At 37.7% G+C, this 22,623-nt stretch overlaps 1 protein-coding gene across 8 annotated transcripts in view; it reads left to right on the top strand.

The window, feature by feature from the left end:
* Sap47 (Synapse-associated protein 47kD) overlaps positions 1-22,623 on the top strand; it is a 221,608-nt gene that overhangs the window by 162,326 nt on the left and 36,659 nt on the right. For all 8 annotated transcript variants that reach the window (XM_081727261.1, XM_081727258.1, XM_081727243.1 and 5 more), the window contains exon 5: positions 10,398-10,538. In XM_081727261.1, the coding sequence (XP_081583387.1) occupies positions 10,398-10,538 (141 nt within the window). The remainder of the gene's footprint in view (positions 1-10,397; positions 10,539-22,623) is intronic.

Genomic DNA, 22,623 nt, shown 5'->3' with positions numbered 1-22,623 from the left:
TTTATTATTATTATTATTATTATTATTATTATTATTATTATTGCAACTTAGCGTACATTCCTGACTAATTTTACGTTAAGTAATATTAACTCATATAATTAAGAAGTTTCAAATTTAATACTTGCATTAATGTCTTACGTCATCTATTAACACATTAACCTCTGCGCTACCTTCCTAATTCCTGACTTCATGAAGGAAGTTAAAATTTCAGATAGGCTTGGGATTTCGGAGATTGGAAGATACAACGAAACCTGTGCTTCCGTCGTACTCCATCGTTATTACTAAAAGGTTTCAGTTTTGGTAGTAAGTTAAACAGCAGACAAATAGGTAACTCATCCTAGCAAATGCTATGAAAAAATAAAGTTTCAATTGAGAGCTCGTCTAGGTGTATGATTCATGCTTTAGGCATAATTTATGTATACATGGGGAATTTTGATTTTATTTTCGTAGTTTCTATGAGTTTTTTTTTTTTTTTTTTTTTTTTGGTACTCTGATAAAATAAGTTGTTCCTTTGTTAGAAAGTCATTAATTTAGTTGTAATACGCGTATGCAACACTGTGGTACACTATTGCTTAAATAATGTAAAGAGTGAATTATGAACATTGATACGATGTAAACTATACAAGTACTGCTAGTAATCGCGGTCCTTAAAATAAAAGCAAGTGGTGATCGTTCAAATTGGTCACAGACTTTAAATTCAAATAATATACTGATGGATTTTGAGGCGAAGAATTCATGGATTCCGGTTTCCATATTGTATTAATTCTTGAACTGGCAGACATGTTCGCTTTTAAGCTTAGAACTCTGTTGTAAGCTGAAGGAGATCAATTCGATATCCTTCTCCATCGAATCTTCTACTTGAATAAACTTGTTTTGTGCGGAAAAACGTTGGGTAATGGTTTGTATTGTAGGTACTCGATTTGATTAGAGCCGTATTTCTAGGAAATCCTTTCCAACGCTGCCTCTAATACAACTTTCACTCGGTAACCGCTACTTTGTTGATGGTTGTTTGGTGTGAAGTTTAGCCTCTCTTTCAGCACCGAAGTCATATGAGACGTGGACTTACAGGTTGACGTGGAATCTGAACAGCATGAACTCGCACCAGGGATCGAATCCGTTTCTCCTACTCCGAAGACGCGCGCGCTGTCCACGCAACCAAGAGGAAGCTTATCGCTACTTGGTTGAATTTGAAATCTCTGGCACAAAGATGATTTATCATTTAAAATTATGTAGAAACCTGTATTGTAAAATTCCAATTGAAACATTTCGGAAGATATCGAAAAAAGTGAAAGCCGAAGTTTCTGATGAAAACATAATATTCGTTGTCTTCTTAATACGTCATGAGGCATAATTTTATTTGAGATAAAGGTGATAAAGTGATATGAAATTGATCCAACACTGAATAAGCTGCCCTATTTGCTAAGGCAGCGTTTCTCAAACTTTTTCCAAGTGAGGGCCACTTTGATCAGTCAGATTGTTTTACGGACAATTCTACTTTTATCTTGAGCATGTACCATGAAAAAATTATTAATAAAAATTCCTTTGTTTTACGTATATTGTATTAATAGAATAAAGTATTAGTGTTTTTTAATAGTTGATAGCAATTAAGAATATTTTATTTTTTATTTCACAATTAAAGTGACCTTTTATCGCTTCTTTATTCAGAAATTATGATTGTAGGAAATTACAAATATTACAAGTTTGTGCTCCTTATTTTAAAGAGATGTCAGCTGCGTTAGAAGGGAATTACATAATTCAAAGTATCTTTCGTTTTAAAGACGATGTTTTACAAGGCTCCTGGTTGCAGTTGGAACTTCAGTCGGTGATGTTACTTTAAGAGCTGCTTTTCCCGTTAGTTTTTCCTCCCATCTAATCTGTTTCGCTTCTGTTTTTTCCTTATTCTCCTATGCTGCCGTTTTATATTTCCCACTCCACTCAGCATGGTCGAAAATGTAAAGACTTCGCTGTGGATAGAAACTCGCCACAGACTCTTAGTAATTTGCTCTTCTCTCTGATGGGCAATAAATTACTCATTAAATCCCCGAGAATGAGACAGAAAAATCTATGTAGCTGCTCTGAAACCAAACAGAAATAGCAAATCCTATGCAGAAGTGACTGTTGTTCGATATGGTGCATGATATTTATTTTTACGTTTGTTCGATAGTTTTATGTTGTTAATTCGTTTAGAGGAAGGGAAAATTTTTCTTCTTTAGTTTTTTTTTTTTTTTTTTTGTGAATAAATACAAGTTTTCCTATTTTAAAAAATAATAAAAAAATAAATATATTAGTGAGCAAATAACATAATACTATTAATTTAATTGTTTTTTTTGTTTTTTTTTTTGTTTTTTTTTGTAATGTCAAAAGTAAAGTTATTTTCCTACCCCCTAGATTTTTCTTAAACAAATTTTGAAAAAATACAGTATATATAATAATCAGATTGTGCGCTACTCCGGCTGTCCAATAATTCGGCGTATTCAGACTGGTGGGTTTCAAACGAACTTCAAGAATAAGCGTTAAAAGTATCATTTAAGACTAAGAAACAGAAGACAATTGAAATGCTTTGTCGAATCGAGTAATGCCGTATATTTTTTCCTTTGTTTAATCACGTATTATAACTGAACTTTTTGTTCCTTCATGTTTATTTTTAAAACTACTGTTTATGTGTCTTATTAGCAATTCCGTAATAAAAGTACAGTGCAGTAGTGTGAACAGTAGTTTATGTTGTGTAAATGTATTTTCTGTGACAACCTTCCCTTCCACTAATCCGGCGATTTCTGTAAGCCGTGATTACCTTGGTCTGATATGTGTACTGAGAGTGTTTTGTACTAATTTTAATGAAGTTTTTCTATGCATTACCGTAAACCACGTTTGAATTGACAATTTAGTCCTAAATGATTAATAGTGAGATCCAAGTATGGAAAGAATTTCTGTTAATCACCTCTCTAACTTGATCATTAGTTAATTCTGGGACACATCTGTGAAAACAAGTAAATATACATAGCTAATATGTGCTATTGTTCCATAAGTGGGTCTGGTTTGGTAAGTTTGAAACTTCCTTGGATTAAAGCATGGCCAGAGACAAATGAACAAAAGTGACCATTGATGCTACTACATCTGAAGATCAAACTTGAAGGGTGCAGAGATGGAGTGGGTCAGGTGATTCAAATTTTGAATGGGCCATTTTGTCGTAGGATAACCCAATGCGACGTACCACCCACCGTAATTCAACTTGACCCAGCGACCGACTTCAACCATTCATCACTACCCACTGTGCTTTGTTTATTACTAAAAAGCTAGACCCTGCTAACACAAATGCACAATTATGAAATTGTTCCGTGTATAATTTTAACAAAAGATTGCTTGATTTGTTAGCACAGTAAATTGCTCTTACGTCCGTACGTGTGTTTAATATTTCAGATCCCTTTCTAAGCAGAACCGCTAGTAAGTGTAGAAGGCGAAATACGTGACCCTGATGCCGAATACGAGCTCCTCCGTGGTTAACCGGTTAGCATACGCGCCTTTGTCGTGGGAGACCTGGTTCGATTCCCGGAGAGAGCTCATGTGGTTCGGATTCCACGTTAATCAGTAGGTCCACGTCTCATATAACCTCGCTGCTGAATGGGACGTTAAACTCAAAATCAACTCAACTCAACCTGATGCCGAATTGGTCAAAGTGTCAATAGAAGGAATAATGAATTAAAAGTTGAAACATTAAGAAACTCATGCAACAAAATTTGTGAAGGATTTTGTTGTTCGCTAGCATAAGTCAGAGTTCCTTATATCAAGAAACATTAAGTGAGGTCTGAATTTTTTATTTATGTAATGATGCTATAATTATGTAGTTCTTGTATACATGTTATTTTTAATCCTAATACTTAACTTATCCTTCAATCCAGCTCCTTAATTTTCAGTGCATCTTTTTAAACCACAGAGGAAAATGGGCCATCTTACCCCTGCTTTACAAGCTTAGTATTTAGTTATTGTTAAATGGTGCAGTATGACGTTGGTACCTGTTCTTATTGAAAACACTCACATCTCGAAACTATTAATATAACAATATTAAAAATACAACATTTTTCATATCCTACTTACTGAAACTAAATGTTTCCAGATGTAAAGTACATTTTCTAGATATCCCGCCCCGAACAAAGGCAAATTTTCTGAAAAGAGAAAAACTTAGTTTCTCGTAGATCAGTGCTACGTCAAATTTGTTGATAAACAGTTGTTTAATATGATATGATTTGATTTGATTTTAGCGTCCTTTTTCAGCATCGAGGTTATGTGAGACATGGACATACAGCTTAACGTCGGATTCGAACCACATGAGCTCCCGCCGGAAATTGTAACGAAACTCTTGTGGAGTATATCCTTGAATATTCTCTTATAACAAAAGTACTGGGAGAATAGATATTGGAGCGCATATACACCCATTGATTAGATTTCGGTTTCACGTTCTGAATAATGGATCGCATATCACTCGAAAGATAAAATCAGTGATGCTTAATATTTAGCTATTCAACAATAAATAAATGTTCCCTTACAACAGTGGTTCTCAATCTAATTCCTATCACGACCCACATTTTGTCACATCCTTTTGCCACCGATCCCCTTATAATTTCTTGTTTGTAACAAGCTTGCCTGGAATTTTTAATATACCTGTTGCGGAGATCTCACGATATCCATCTATTTCTATAATAGTAGAAACAATTTCTTGTATATAGTGGATACAGTAACTTCCCTAAAAGCTAATGGATTAAAACCAAATTTGTTCAGTTTATTCATATTAGTAATATCGAATCCGGTATATCATACTGTTTCAAAATGGAGGTCGTTTAACAATTTTTAAACTTCATAATTCCCTTAATTCTGGGTCATATGATAAAAAATAGTGATTTCTAATTTTGGTTTAAATAAACTTGGACAGTTGTTAAAAAGTTATATAAATGAGTATTATAAATGACTTCATAATGTGCGTAACGAAAATTGAACCGGACATGAACGTGTCATCCGGACATCCGAATCAAACCTAGTCCATTCGATAAACATAACAAAGATATGTTCATGCACAAAAAATTAGGTGCTATGGACAACGGAGTAAGTCCCTAGGGCTCATTAACCTGTTAGTATAAAGAAAGTCGTAGACTTGCAGTAAAATACTACTTGTTGCAGCAACAATGTTCATTAGAAAGTCATGGTGTATAGTTCATTCTTTTCAGCATGAAAATAAGCTTTTCAAAGGTGCTATGTATTGGCGCCCATAACATACCTGAACAGGAAAAATTGGGAGAATGTCGGAAAAATCCCTCCCATCAACTTTGGACCCCTCTAGAGTGGCCCTGGAAAAAGCACAGAATCCAAAAATATCTCGAAAAAATGGTATAGGGGATAAGAAATGACTGTACCAAGTTTTGTATTGATATACGGAGTAGATATGAGGGGAAAAACATATATACCAATACACGTTTTTCCCTCTACCTATCCTGTCTATCAACACAAAACTTTGTACTCAGTGGCGGACTGGCCACGTTGGGTACTTGGCAATCGCCAAGGGCCCCGCAGGGATCACGAGTCGTATGACCTGTAGGCAGTGTGGGAGAGTTAGTGTGTGCTTAAAATATACTTGTACTAAGAGTACTCTTGCAGCAGTGGCGTATACTGGTTTGATTGCTTGGGCTACTACTAACCTTTGTAACACCTGCACATTATTATTATTATTATTATTATTATTATTATTATTATTATTATTATTATTATTATTATAGTTTAGTTTCCACGTTATTATACGGTCTTCAAAATAAGGGGGAAAAACTTACACCATCCTTTTATCAAGTAGATAAATATTTTCTCGTCACTAGCAAGGCTTATATTACCTTATTAGTATTACAGAGAAACGATCGTACATTTCTACCTTTATTTGTTGCATGAAGTATCGCTACATTTCGCATTGCATAAGTGGTAACCTTACTCATCAGAGTAAATGGAAGCTGCCCGAGTAATAATGAAAGCTGGAATAGGCAGTTAGCAAAGAAGGAGCCTCAGTCTATAAGAGCTTCGCAAACTGATGTAAAACACAAAATTTTCGTTGCATTAACGCAGACCGTTATGAAACGAGGCTCATGATGTCCAAAACAATTCCCAGAGACTCCCCAAATGCACGATCATTACTCGTATAATTCCCCTTGACTCTTCGCTCACGCCGAAAAAACCGATTTCTCTACTGCTTATTAAATGAACTAGGTTTAATTCGGATGTCCGGATGACAGGTTCATGTCCGTTCCTTGTCAATATATAATTAGCTTTCAATTTTAATTGTATTTTAATATGCAGGTTTTGTTGCATTTGTATTTTTCTAGTATTGCAATATGCAGTTCTCAGTTTCATATCGTACCTCTTTCATTTAAATTGATTTTTAAACAACTCTGTACCTCTTAAAATTATTTAGTAACTTTTTTTTTGTTCTTAACAGTAGGCCTATATAAAAATCAAAGTATACCTATCAGATAAAAAATCAAAATAATAATTAAAAATATTTTCCTGTATTAGATTCTAATTATAGTTATTTCTTCCGCTTATCTTCGCGACCCCAATGAAACGCTCTCGCGACCCCCAGGTTTGAGAAACCCTGCCTTACAGGAAAGTTGTCAATTACAGTATTTAAATAGGATAATAATGTGCATAAGTAAAGGTTCTAGGATTTTCTTTTCTTCGGTCACTTTATTTTCTTTTCTTTGATTTTGCTGTTCCCTTTGCGATTTGCAACAAAATTTGCATCTTAATTCATTATTTTTGTATGGCGCGTTCGGCAGCAATGAAATGGAAATAATCTAGTTTACTGTTTCACGCAGACATAAAATAATAAACCATTTTCATTTAGAACAAACGTATATGATGATGAAAAGAAAGTTAGAGGAAAAGTAATAACAACGTTTATAAATACTAACTTTGTTATTCTACAGATTGCCTAAGATTGTATCTCATTTTGAATGTGTCGACATGAAGCTTTTTGTTAAGTGCTGAATTGGTAGTCTCATCAAGAAATGGGAAATTGGAATTACGCAGCCCGCGAAGTGCACTTATATTTTTATGACGAAAACACAATAACTCAATTTCACACAAGCGTTAATTTCCTAACTCGTATTCTAGGCAAATCATGTTCGGATCATTTTTTTGCCCCCATTTTTTAAGTAAACCGAACACTACTTTCCTTTCTTATTTTCTGTGAAAAACAAGAGTTATTTCTTGGCAGTGCTCTAAAATAACTAAAAATGGGTCAGCTATGAACTTCTTATCAAAGAGCTTAATACAACAGAAGAAGAGAAAAAGAAAATACTGCCAAAGTCTCGTGTTTTCTCTAGTTATCTATATCCGAAAAGTAAAGTAATGCCTTGCATTTCGAAAGCCCATTGAGGCTCTTGATTTTCATATGCTAAAAATGAAGTGCACATGTTGATTTTGTCGTCAATTCTACGCCCAGTCCTCACCAATATGCTGTCTAGTTCATGGTCGATTGGTACGCATACAGGCCCGTATCCACGAAGGGTTCGGGACCCACCTTAAATTTTTACTGCACCCCCTAAAATTTTCACGGTAGACTTGCAAATGAACTATAATATGGTGATGATCTATAATATTGTTGCATCGCATCCCCCCTACATTTTTGGGCTGGCTACGGGCCTGATGCACTATTAAGAACCAAAGAAGTTTCGGATTTTCGAAGAGAAATTCATCACAACTATATAAGATCAAAAGAGAACAGTCGTATCCTGCAGGAAAAACTGTATTATGCTGCTTTTTCTGGTTAAAGTAGCTCAGTTTGATAATGAACGGTGATCACAGGTGGATCGCATTTTGCGATGCAATTTCCATTGCAGTTCTGTAATTTTGTTTAGCTAACTTCGATGAATATCCCTTTGCAAATGCGCATATATACTGTATATATGTCGAATTATCAAGGTGGCCACAACGAAAAATTCGAGATAACAAAGTTCCACGTACCTCATGAGAAGTGACTATATAACCTCTGTAACTCGAAATTCCTTAAAACAAATAAGATGACTAGTAAAAATAAAATACTAAACGTGATTTAGGCTTGAGATTTCTGGGCTTTCAGCATCTATGGCCATTTAGCCAGTCACGTATGAGGGATGACGTCTCTCGGCGAGCACACTATCCGGGGAAAACGGAAAAAATAAAGGAAAACAAAATGAGATTTTTGAGTTTTACGTCCCACAGTTATGCCGATTAGGCTAAAGGAGACGGTGAAGATGAGAAATGAATGAAATGGTGAAATGAAGAGTGGGAAGAAACGGGAGAACCCCGAGGAAACCCACGCACAGGGTGTTTGTTCACCACAAGGCGGGAGCAGGGTTTGAACCCAGGACCCCATGCACCAAAGGTGAACGCTCTACTGCTGAGCCATCACGGCTCCTGAAGGAAGAAAGGATTGGGGATGGAAGGAAGCGGCGTGTGTGAATGAAGAAAACCTAAGATAACCGCATTCAAGATGACTGGCCTGAAAAAGTTTTTTACACTTTTTCGATCGGGAATCGAACCCGGGATCGCTCGCACTGAAGGTGAGAGCATTAGACATGACTAAACAATTACAGCACCGTACACATCAGCAATAATGACAATTATATGAAAGCATAGAGCTATAGCTCTGAGTTATCGGGGTCACATCAAAAGAAATTCGACTTATAAAGGTAAACTTCGACTTAGAGATTCACGGGGACGAAAGTTTGAGTTACCGAGGTTTTAAAATATGATTATGAAACCCTTAAAATTCGATTTATCGAGGCTGTAATTTTTAAACATTCGACTGACAGAGGTTATTTTAGCAATAAATGTAAAAGAATTCAAGGGAATGTAAAAAAGTCGAATTATCAAGCTCCAATATATATATAAGAGAAAGTAATCTTGTATGTGATCGAATCACGGGAAAACGGCTGAACCGTTTGAAATTACTTTTTGGATGTAGTTATCACGTTGGGTTTTTAACATAATATTTTGATTAAAATTCCTATCTTAAGAGGGGGTGCAGAAGGTTATAATTTATGTATAAAAGTCAGTATCTCACAAGCTTCTCAAGTTAGAAAGATGGAACTCGGTATATCAACTCTTTATAAAAAAAATAAAATAAAATAAAATAAAATAAAGGTGCCCGTGTCTCAGCATTTTTTAAAATTTCCGTTGTAAAAGGGGTATTTCTATATAAATTAAAAATAAAGTGTAAGATTGTTTGACGAACAATTCGTAGATCGTTGCACCGAATTTGATAATTTTTGGTGCATTATTGTGTTATGGCGTAACCTGTAAATGGCGGAATGGAAAGGGGTAACATATAAAAAAGAGGAGTTTTACCAGATATTCATCTTTTCACTTTAGCTGGATACCATTTCTTAACAAATTAGTACAATCATTGAATAACATTAATAAATATTAATCAAATTTAAAGATGAGTAGTTATAGTAATAACATAGAAATTAGAACTATCTCATGTTTCATGTGTTGGGTTGATGCGATTGTAATCACTGATCTTACTTCTATTGGGAAACTACACTCTGTAACGTAGCTAACAGACAAATCGATGTCACATATACTACGTCACAATTTCGTTCATGTCCAGAAAACAAAGTGGGTGCCAAGTCAGTCAGCAGACAATATTTTTGAACACAATTGTGCAAAAGTGCACCATTGGAAACCTTCAATTACGAGTGATTTTCCTTTTATGCGTTGACGTTTAGGTATGCTACACATTTGGCGGAAGACTATCAACTTTGCATTTTGAGTAGGGGTGATGAATGAACGCACCATTCACCTAGATTTGTATCTTTCTCTCTCAATATCTTCGGAGTTTATAGGTTGGTCAGATTACAGTTTGCTGTAACTTTAAAAAAGTCCCTTCCTGTTACAGAAGTACGTATTTTTTCAATAGTCTCCATTTCAAAGAGTAAGAGCCACGATGGCTCAGTGGTAGAGCGTTCCCCTCTGGTGCATGGAGTCCCTGTTTCGATCCCAGCTCGCGCCAAATGAACTTTGTGGAGGACAAACACCGTATGCGTGGGCTTCCTCGGAGTTCTGTTTCCTCCCACTTTCTTCATTCCACCATTTCATTCATTTCTCAACATCACAGTTTCCTTTAGCCTAACCCACATAACCGTGGGACGTAAAACTAAAACTTCATTTTCCATTTTAAAGATACAGATCAAAAAATTGTATAGACAGTTATTACATGTTCGTAATTACTTGCTCTATTGATGTTTTACCTAATGTAATATGTATTTGTATGTCTTAAAACAGAAAACCGAATGAACTAAAATAGATATGTAAAGTTAAAATAGTTTTGTATTTTGAACGAAATTAACTTTAACATTTATCGTCTTGATTTTGAATTCTAGAGTCTTCTGGGAGAATTCAACCGCGACCAAGAAGCCTTTATTAAAGAGAAGCAGGGCAAGGGATCTGAAGCTGCTCTTCCACCATGGGTTGGCTACCCCGACGAGGAAAGTCTCAAGGAAGAGATTTTATCATTGTCCACGGTAAGATAAGCTGTAACACTGTTTTGTACGTTGTTGTTTCTAAAATAAACTGAAGAGTTCATAGATAACAACATTTCTTTTTTGTCCCATGAACTTTAAATATCGAACGAAGATTTTATCTATTCGCCAAATCTAATGTACCTAGATTGTTAGCACTGTACACAAGTAATCATAAATATGGAAAATATAGAATTCCCCGCTGTAAGTGCTAGTTTAACGAACAGGGCAATGCATCTAGGTTAACGGTGTTTAAAATCAAGAATTTTTAACAAATATTTTCAAATATTTACGTACACTGGTGCAAACTCACAAGTAAGGGACAGGTGTCATCCGGACATCCGAATCAGACCTAATCCATTCGATAAACATAACAAAGATATGTTCATGCACAAAAAATTAGGTGACATGAACAACAGAGTAAGTCCCTAGAACCCATTAACCCTGTTAGTATAAAGAAAATCGTAGACTCGCAGTGAAATAACTATTGCAGCAATACTGTTCATTGGAAAGTCATGATTTATAGTTCATTCTATTCAGCATGGAACAAGCTTTCCAGAGATGCTATGTATTGAGGCCCATAACGTACTTGAACCGGGATAGCTGGGAGAATGTCAGGGAAATTTCCTTCAGAAATCCCTCCCATCAAGTTGGACTCCTGTGGAGTGCCCCGGGTAAAAGAACACAATCCAAATATCTCGAAAATTACTATAGGGGATAAGGAATGTGTGTACCAATTTCTGTATTGATAGATAGAATAGGTATGAGGGGAGAGAATATATTGGTATACAAGCTTTTCCCTCATATCTATTCCGTCTATCAATACAAAACTTGGTGCACACATTTGTTATCCCTATAGCAGGGATTTATTTGTAGCCAGGGAAGCCTGGGAATTTCCCCCCTTCTAAGTTTTGGTTTCCCTGTCTCTAGGTTTAATACAATCTTCCCAGCCTGGGAAGATATTTTCCACCTTTCTTATGCTATACAATCTGTTTTAAAGTACAATAATTCAACTCCATATTTTAGTAACAATTCTTTACTCTTTTAGTATGTTTATTGTCGCGAGCTATGCTGGTCTTGTTTATAGAATTCTTTCCCGAAGAAATCTTGTTGCTGATACCACTGATTATCGTACTTCATCTGAGTAGCACAATAATAATAATAATAATAATAATAATAATAATAATAATAATAATAATAATATTAATTTCAGTTATTAGTGAGTAGTCAATGCAGCTGTGAATTGGTAGTTTCTTCGTTGACAAGCACCTTAAGAAGAACATAAGGAAATGGATATTAAACTATATTTTAATAAAGGAAAAGCTCCTGACGACTAAAAGCCAAGTCATTCCGGTGCACAAAGAAAGAGGCTTTCGTGTGAATTGTGAATGAAATGCGTGTTAAAAAGATAACTGTGATATTTAGAACTGCCTATGTTATTGCCCAAAATCGTCTGTCGTTTACCGTGCATCTTATTAAATAATAAGAAATAAATGGAATGAACCTCGAACAAGTTCTCTACTCTAATGTTACGTGTCCAAATATTATTGACTATGTAGTTACAGAAATGAACGAAAAATGACCCAGTATGTTGCGAATTCCGATGAACCCTTCGCGCTAATGATGGACGAATCCTCCACTGTGTCTCATAAATCTGTTCTCATTGTGTATATCCGTACTGTAGTTAATCAGGTGTGTAGCAATATATTTTTAGGTTTATTTGAGTTATAGGTAACAACAGCCAGAGAGGTTTGTGATTCCATAGTTAAAATATGTAAAAGTATGAGTCTTTCCCAAATTATATTACGGGAAAGACTTATAGCAGTTGGTAGTGATGACGCAAATAACATGCAAGGCGAAATAAATAGTGCTGTTTCTTTACTAGACACCAATTTATTTGTGTTTCACTGCATGAGTCATAAGCTGGAACTGGCTGTTCACAACGTTGTAAATACGATTGCAGATATGGTTCATTTTCAAAGCCATATAGAGCGATTGCACAGTTTTTACTCAATGTCCCCGAAGAACAGGGGAGAAATCGAATTAATATCAGGAGAACTGTGTTCGCTTCTATAATATTACTAAACTTTTTGATGTATGGTGGTTAGGCTCTTCATACCGTTCAGTAGAAGCATTGCGGAAGTCCTATCCTGCGCTAGTGGAACACTTTCGAGAAGCTTCTACAAATTTGCAGAGAAGCTTTCAGCAGTGTGCAATATTTTCAGATCTGTACGTAAAACTCACTAAGTGGAATTTTGTTTATGAAATGTCCATGATCCGAGATGCGCTGGAACCTCTATATATTCTACGTATCCCATATGTTCTTTTCAAGATGCTTGTCAACGAAGAAACTACGAAGCGTTGAAAGAAAAAGGGGCATGTCCATGGAACAATTACGTCAGTTTGAAGAAACTGGTCAGTTTTGTGGAGTTTCACTGGCAAAACCCTTAGACAATTCTCTTGAGAAGTACCAGAAAATAACATTGCAAAGGTCTAGCAGATAACATACGCTCGAAACGTTCAGTGGGGCCGAGGTTTTGCTACAATCCAATTGGCGAGAAGAATTGTCTGCAAGAATGTTAAACGGCGACAAAGAAGTAGTGCAAATTTCAAAAATAAAATAAAAAATAAAAATAAAAGAATTAAAATTTTGCTCTGATGATTCAGCCAAAATTCTGCAGGAATTTCTAGAGCATAAGGTGAAACCTAATATTGGCCTAAACCTACAAAATCTTAACATGAAAGTCAGTTTTTTCCAGTTTCTTCTGCAGAGTGTGAGAGAGGTTTTTCCAGCTTAAACTTCTAGCATACTGATACTAGGAACCATTTATCTGTAAAAACCCTAGAATTTATTCTAAACGTTAATGGACCAGATATTACTTCGTTCAATGCAGAAAAGTATGCCATCAGCTGGGTAAAAAATGGACATCATGACATCATGCTAATACCAACAAACCAACTGGGGAAAAGACGGTATCCAATGTAAAACAACCTCGTATTGCTACACTATTCTAAAGTGAAGTACGATGTGAAAGTATTGTTAATTTCTAAAGACAGTGTTAGATAGCATGACGTAAATCATGCTTCAGCTTACCCTGTCTTTGTTCAATTCTGGATTCATTTTAATGCCAGTATGTTTTGTTGGCCAAAAGTTTACTTTCACCAGAACATTGATAGGTGCACACACCCCTGAATCTAATTTTGTTAAGTACGAGGCGCAAAATGGTACTAAAACTTATTTATGATAATGAGCAATGACATTTAGTAGCGTCTTACCCCTTCTATTTAATACAATTAGGCTCAAGTATATGTGCACCTATCACCTTCTGCCCAGAGTAAACTCTTACCTTTTGTTGTATTTATTGTTCGGGCGGGGAATTTGGTCTGTAAGGACCAAATTAGAACAGACTAAAGAATTACTTGTCATAGCAAAACCGTTTTGCAAAGGAGTGTGACACTTGTTATGACACTTGTTAGGTGTGCAGATTGCAATGCAACTACAGGGCTTTTACTGGATGTTCTACACTTGTCCTCAGCAGTATGACAAAAAGTAGTACGGTAACTAACGCATGCAATCTAATCTACCTAACCAAATCTTATCTAACGTACGTATCTGTATTTACCATAAAATTGTTTTTAAAAAAGTTTTAAAAATGATAAACTTGGGGTCTCCTGTCAAACCATTACCATAATTTCAAAGCAGGTAGGTTTAAAAATAACGTTGTCCTAACCCCACTTTAAAGTTGTTCTGTTATATGGAATATAATCTTGCATAAATATTCCCCCTTTCTACAAAATCCACAAATAAATCACTGCCCTATAGTATTTTTTCGAGATACATTTGGATTGTGTTCTTTTACCCGGGGCCACTCCAGAGAGGTCCAAAGTTGATGGGAGGGATTTCTGGAGGAAATTTGCCTGACATTCTCCCAATTTTCCCTGTTCAAGTACGTTATGGGCCTCAATACATAGCATCTCTGGAAAGCTTGTTCCATGCTGAATAGAATGAACTATAAACCATGACTTTCCAATGAACAGCGTTGCTGCAATAGCTATTTCACTGCGACTCTACGATTTTCTTTATACTAATAGGGTTAATGGACCCTAGAGATTTAATCCGTTGCCCATGGCCCCTAATTTTTTTGTGCATGAATATATCTTTGTTATGTTTATTGAATGGATTAAGTTTGATTCGGATATCCGGATGACACATTCATGTCCGTTCCTTATCAGCATTGTTAAATAGGAAAGAAGTGTCTAGAATTGAGAACGTTCTATTCTTTTCAAAATTAAAAAAAAATAAAAATAAAAATAAAATAAGATGTAGTCATCTGATCTTGATTTACTGTATTTCTTGGCCTTCTCGTATAAATACAAATAATAATAATAATAATAATAATAATAATAATAATAATAATAATAATAATAATAATAATAATAATAATAATTTCCTAATTTAACGTCCCACGATTATCAAGGGCGGATTAAGGCTTTTGGAGTCCTGGAGCCAACTATTTCAAGGGGGCCCTATGTTACGAATAAAGATAAGAATGCTGATGCATTAGATTCCATTTCGCAGATATCAATAATTAGAGAGAATTTAGTTTCACCTAAGACTAACGTAAGATATTGAATATCGACACACGAATAAAAAGAATTACTCAGAATTCTCTTTTGATAAACAAGATAGCAACTGTACGTTTCAAAAATAATGGAAAAACATTCGCGTGTTAAGTAATTTTTCCCAAGATATGTTGTTAGGGAATGACTTTTTAGTATCTCAGAGAGCGCAAATTGATTTAAATAGGAACGCTTTATTGTTAAGGAGATTTGGTAAACCTCCTAGATTTGCTCTAAGTAATGACAGAGATATTTCAAAGGAATTGTCAGCACAAGCTAATAATTTGGTTTGTAATAGAGGCCCAAAATAGCTCTCCCTCACAAAATAAGTATCGTGAAGACGCTAGTGCAAGAAAACTTAACTCTAGCGATACCGCAAGCGGGAAAATAATTAGCATAGGTCTGAAGCCCATAATATAGACTGCCTGAGCAAAACTCATGGGATACCCGCTAAATATCTGATCGGGCCCCCTCTGGCCATATGGAACGCAGCGATACGGTGTGGAACGGAGTCTGCAAGTCCCTGGTACACGTCCGGAGGCAGTTGAAACTACACAGTCTGCAGAGCGGCAGCCAATTATGGCCTGTTCGTGGGTTGAGGATTCAATGCCCGAAGTCTGAGTTCAAGGTCATCCCAGATATGCTCAGTAGGGTTCATATCAGGGCTTCTGGGTGGCCAGTTCAGTCTTTGGATCTCACTTGCATGCTCGTCGAATCAGTCACGGACGATATTGGCGCGATGCGGGCCCGCATTGTCCTGTTGAAAGACTTCAATGTCGCCAGGGTGTTGAAACATCACAAACGGGTGGAGACGGTCTCCGAACAGTTGACGATACCGCGGACCAGTCAGTGTGTCTTCCAGAACAACCAGGAGGCCCATTCTATGCCAGGAAAATGCACCTCACACCATGACTAATACACCAGGGGCCTGAACCACGCCCTCTTGGCATGCGGGATCCATCGCTTCATGCGGTCTGCCTTCCCACACAGAGTTCCTCCCATCGGCATGCTACAGTTGATAACGTGACTCATCCGACCATATGACAATACGCCAGTGTTGCAGTGTCCATCCGTGGTGATTGGAGAAATGCACGCCGGAATGTCCGATGACGCTCGATTAGCAGTGGCACACGTGTAGGGCGACGGCTCCCATACCCGCGGATACGCATGTTCCAACGGATTGTCCACTGGGAGACGTTTCTTGCACGGCTAGTGATGAATTGGACCGTGATTTGTTCACACTTGCTCTCCTGTCTCTGTTGACCACTTATCCCAGGTATTGCCGGTCTTGGTCATTGAAGGTCTCCGGACGCCTGGTATGGTGTCTGTTGTAAACTGAGACACCTTCATTCACCCATTCTCGGTACACCCTCGAAACGGTTGCACGTGGGAAGCCGAATTCCTGCATCACGTCCGAAATCGAATGTCCAATGCGTCGGGCACCCACCATCATGCCACGTTCAAATGCCGTCAACTCACGACGACGTTGCATTTTACTGGATCACTCACACAGCCAGTTCCCACAACGTCTTACACACAACTGAAGCCGTCCCGGAACCCTGCAGGTGGCGTTGAGCACACGTGGTGTCCATCCGCGAATCAGTGACCTGCTATCCCATGAGTTTTGCTCAGTCAGTGTAAGTTGATTGTTATATTTTAGTATTAAAGAGAGGGAATTTTGGTGACCCCCTAAGCCTAGGCTCCATTGGCTCCGCCCTTAATCCGCTCCTGTCGATTATGCTCCGAGACTAAGGAAACAATGATGATGATGAACGAAATAGTGAAATGAAGAAGGGGGAAACTAGAAAACCCACGCACGCTTGTGTGTTTGTCAACCACAAATTAACTTGACACATAATTATTATTCCTACGATTGTGCCTATTAGGTTAAAGGAAAGTGGTAATAAATTAAAATTATTTAACGATTTGTAGAATGAAAAGTGTGAGAATGTAGTAAAACTCCTGGATACGATGTTGTCCATATCAAACTCACATGGTCTATGATTAAACCAGATACTCTCAGCAGAGGTGAGCGCTCCACTACAGGACCTCCCCATATGATGTAACACCCCTTTCCTATATTGATAGAATGATGCAATCTAAGTAGTAAATCACCTTAACATATGATACTGATTTTCCTTAAATCAATAAGTTCTCTCCTTGTGAGATCAATATTAACAGGTCACATAATCTGTCTTTTTTAAGTACTGCTCCATATAAATACAACTTGTTAAACGATACAATTTGTAATCATTCTTACGGAAATGTTATCGGTCAATGTTACAATAATTTGCCTCTTTCTTGGACTAATATCCGGCTTGCACTGTAAATATAAAAAGTAACACAAAATGAGGAAGTGAGACTTTACATGCAGTAGCACTACCAGATGCGTCAAACTTACCCACAACCACATCTAACGACAATACGGCGTTCTAGTAACCCTTATGAACTTCCAGTTTTCTGAAACAAACAAAAAATAACGAACTACAGTGTTAGAAGCTGTAAGAATCCGACTACGCAAACTGAAGTTAATTTCAGTAATTTGAACAAGGATATATAATGATTTAATCCGTTACTGTGTGTTTTGTCTTAATCATTTTGGAATTTCTAAATTACACATACAAAATTTCCTCTAGTATATTACTAATGGATATAACATATCAGCCAACTATTGTCATTACAATAGACCATGAAGGTTTCGAATAAAATCAGTTTATCGTATAACATTGACGTATTAACTTGTATCGATTGATGTATTAACTTGTATTAATATTGTAGCATTATGTTCCCTAACATGAAATTGAATTAGCAGTGCTTCCATACTGAACTTGTTCATCTTCTTCTACATCTTTGCAATAGTTCTACTGTATGAGGGGAAAACTACTATTTTATGAGCTCTGGATCTTCGATATAGAAGGTTACCAAAAAAGTTCCTACCGTTTGTGATAATCAGAAACACACATAGATGTACAATCCATAATGCTCGGGGTTAGGTTTCCGAAGTAATCTCCATCAGCATCCCTTGCCAACATTCTTGCAGCTGCGCAATGGCCTGGTGACAGAACTCGGGGAAGTTAGACAGAAAGAAGTTCATGCCGCCGGTCTGCATTATTGTCAAAGGATTTCCTGCGGAAGTGGTTGTCCAGAAAATGGATTAAGTGCTAATCTGATAGCTCTAAGTCCGGCGAGTATGGTGAATGGCAATGTGTCTCAGACAAGTCAATGAATGGGGTCCTTGGTCGTCCTTGCAAGTAGTGTCATATTGTCGTGAAGGTGTAACACACCTTGCAATTAACGAACACTGGCTCCTTCTACAATGCATTTGCAGCTGTTGTAACTGCTATGAGTACAGGTTCGCAGTGATTGATGTGGCCTGGTGGTGGTAGCTCGTAATACACTGTTTGGCAATTAGTCCGCCAGACACAGAACATGATCTTGCATGAGTACAGAGTTAGTCTTGAAGTATGCACAGGGTGACATGGTGACAACCAATGTCTGGTACTCTTGGGAGTGTCATACTGGACCCGCTTTTCGTTATTCGCAAGCACTCATCCAAATATGAGTGCATTGCGATGCTAATACAACAACATCAAATAGGCTGTCACTCGTTGTTCCTTTATTGACTGCCGACGATATGTGCGGTACCCATTTCCTTAACTTGTACACCTTTCCTCGGAAACCTGAAAGCGTTCGGCAAGTTCATTATCTGTCTGACTGCTGACCTGTATGATTGCTTTCAGGCTCATCATCCATCTTGTGGTTGTCCACAGCAGGTTTCCTCACAAAGACTCAGACCTCTTCATCTGAACTTTCGGAGCCAATGCCTGGCAATGCATTCGCTCACGGCATCTTCCCAAATGCCTGGCATATTCGACGGCTTAATGCAGTTGCAAACTCTTTAAAGTCATGTGTCAAACAACCGCGAATGAGCTGCTTCGATATATCCATTTCTCTTCTACAGTGGATGAGTTGTTGCTGTGTGTGCGACGTGCCTCTCACACAGGACAGGCCAGTAGTCACATTAACTCCCATCGCTTTTGCGGTTCGTAAGTTAGTTCATTTCCTCTCTGTGAGTGCTTCATCAAATGGGGTAACAAAACTGTATTTTGGTTATCTTGTAGCATGAATGAAATACTGTAACTTATTACATCTTTCTCTCTCTTTTCATATATTCTTTTAAATTAACTACAGAAACTAAAACAATTTTTAATCTTACTTTCGTACTTCATCAGTTCAATTTTAGGTAATTATTCTTCTTGAAGCAGTCGACGGTATTTTACTAACTTCTTTCCTTTCGACACGCACAACTACTTTGATCTGAGGGAGCTCTGTATCCTTTTGTCGCATTAAATTCGTCTTGAAGTTATTCTTCTGTTGCTGGCATCTTCAAACAAAATTTCATTCATTTGTATGACACCTTTAAAATAAATTTCATTTTCTCATAACCTTTCTGGAAATCTGTTCGTATATATATACACGGGGTGTTTCAAAACATCGACAACGTGTGGCAGGTGATTCCTGAGACCAAAATAAGACAAAAAGTATAGGCCAACCTGAATGCACAAATGCTTCCTTTCGGAGTTATAGGCTGCCGAAAACATGAAAAAATGAACTTTAAAGGTCCATAAGTCCAAAACTATGTGACCTACCGTAGTCGGGTCAAGACTTCGCTTAGCAACTAATATGTGCGCCATCCAAAAATACATATTTCAGAATTCTAAGAAACTCATGCAACAATTTTTTAAGAGAGAGTTTGGCTACGGGCATAAAATTTGAAGTACTCACCAACTGTCTCTATAAAATTGTTGCGGAAGTACCGCAGGATTCTGAAACATGGATATTTGGATAGAACACATACTAGTTTCTAAGTGAAATCTTGACCCGACTACGGTAGATCCCATAGTTTTGGACCTATGTACTTTTAAAGTTGTATTTTTTCACGTTTTCGGCAGCCTTCCTTTCCCGACTCAGGAGGAAAGCATTTGTGCACCCAGGTTGGTCTGTACTTTTTGTCTTCAGGAATCACCTTCCAAACGTTGTCGGTGTTGTTTTGAAATACCCTGTGTATATATTTTGAATGTTTCTCAAAATACCGTATGTAATAAACGCGTACATGTGGGAAACGTAGCAAGACTTCACAATGATGGCATGGAGGTGAGTGCGATAATTGTTTCTTACATCCTTTAAGGTGTTTAAAGAAGCGCAAATCAATAGTTAGAGCACGTTTCTCCTATCTTTCCTATATATTTTGGTAGGGAGTAATGATATTCACATTTTAGTGAAAATCAAGAGATGAAATTTGAAACTTCATCCCAAAACAAATTGAATCTATAATCAGTTATATCTTCTTTTTTTTTTTTCTCATTATTGAGAGTTTCACTGTTGAGACCACATTTCTGAAAAAAAAATGTAATTAAGTGCTCTCAATCATGAATAAAACAAAATAAACTTCATGAATTATCCTCTGAATACATATTTAACTTGTCTTTGGACTAAGTTTGATTAATTCTCTCTTAAAGAACATTAAGCTGATTCTCCTGCATCAGGGAAACCGTGTTTGACATGAAGTTGGTGGACGCGGGTGTTAGCGTTGGGAAGGTCACAGTAGTACGTCAGAAATCGGGACCAAGCCCCGAGACCCCAGAAATAGGGTGCCGAAGTTCTGAGCTCGGGTTTCTTCTATTCGACTATTAAACATTGAGTTCTTCGACGCGAGTGGTTCCGATGGAAAAGTCAGGGTCCCCTTAGCACATTCGTGGTGTCAGAAATTGAACCCGAAGCCAGAGAAATGGGATCTCAAAATTTTAAATTCCGGTCCATTCTATTTTCCTATTAAACATGAAGTTGTTGGACGAGGGTGGTGGCGTTGGAAAACTCTTGATCCCTTGAGCACAGTTGTGATGTCAGAAATTGGGTCCTGGCCTCGAAACTCCAGAAATTGAGCACTGAAGTTTTGAGCTAGGGTCCCTTCTATTCCCCTTTTAAACATGGAATTGTTGTACAATGGTAGTGGCGAGGAAAGGTCCTAGACATTTGATCACAGGGTTATGTCAGAAATCAGGCCTGGTCTCAAAGCTCGAGAAATTGGGTCCCGAAGTTCTGGATTCGGGTCCATACTATTTGCCTATTAAACGAAGAATTGTTGGACGAGGGTGGTGGCTTAAGAATGGTCCGTGTTTTCTGGCATCAGAAATTGGGCCTTGGCCTCGAAGCCGCAGAAATGGGGTCCCGAAGTTTTGGGCTTGGGTCCCTTCTATTCCCCTTTTAAACATGTTGTTTTACGCGGATGATGGCATTGGAAAGGTCCCAGTCGTTTGAGTACAGGGTAATGTCAGAAATCGAACCCTGGTCTCAAAGCTCCAGAAATGGGATCCTAATATTTTTTTGGATACAGGTTCATTCCATTTTCCTATTACACATGAAGATGTTGGACGAAGGTGGTGGCGTTTGAAAGGTTCGGATCATCTGAGCACAATGGTAATGTCAGAAATCGAACCTTGGCCTCAAAGCTCCAGAAATGATCTCCAGCATTTTTTTTCTCAGGACCCTTCTACGTATCTATTAGAGATGTTGTACGCGGGTGGTGCGGGTCGGAAAGGTTTTGGTCCTCTGAGCACAGCGGTGTTGTCAGAAATCGGTCTCGGGCCCTGAAGCCTCAGAAATGTAGCTCCTGGAATATTGGGGTCGGGTTCCTTCTATTTCCCTATTAAACATGGAGTTGTAGGACGCAAGTGGTGGCGTTGGAAAGGTCTTGATTCCTTGAGCACAGCATCGATGTCAGAAATCGGGTCCGGGCCCCCAACTTTTTATTTTTGTCGCAAACGTTAGCCTTAGTGTAATCTCAATACCTGATTGCGCAAGATAAAACCATATTTATAGCTGAATAGATTGTTTTATCTCACGCAATCAAGTATTGAGATTGAGCTGCAGGAAAAGTTTACAACACAACCCAAAACTTCGGGACCTGGACCTGATTTCTAACATCACAGCAGTGTTCAAGGTACCCAGACCTTTCCAACGCCACCACCTGCGTCCGAAAACACCTTGTTTAATAGCCGAATAGAAAAGACCTGGAGCCAAAATTTCGGGGCCTCATGAACGGGGCCCTATTTCTGACATCATCACTGTGCTCAGACAACCCGAACCCATCCAACTCGACCACCCACGTGCAACAACTCCATTTTTAATAGGCGTATAGAAGGGACCCGTGCCCAAAACATCAGGATCCCATTTCTGGAGCCTGATTTGTGACATCACCACTGTGCTGAGGGAACCGAAGCTTTCCAATTCCACTATCTACATGCAACAACTCTGTGCTTAAAGGAGAAATAGAATGGACCTTATTTCGGAGCTCAAAATTTCGGGACCCCATTTCTGGGTCTTCGAGTCCAGGGCCCGATTTCTGACATTATCGCTGTGTTTGATTGACCCCGACCTTTCAAACGCCACAACCCTAGTACAACTACTT

Source organism: Thermobia domestica, chromosome 1 (genome assembly GCF_964235325.1).
Source record: "Thermobia domestica chromosome 1, izTheDome1.hap1.1, whole genome shotgun sequence".
In the NCBI taxonomy this organism is placed as follows: domain Eukaryota; kingdom Metazoa; phylum Arthropoda; class Insecta; order Zygentoma; family Lepismatidae; genus Thermobia; species Thermobia domestica.
Note: the sequence above shows the minus strand (reverse complement) of the source record. Positions and strands in the feature narration are given on the sequence as shown.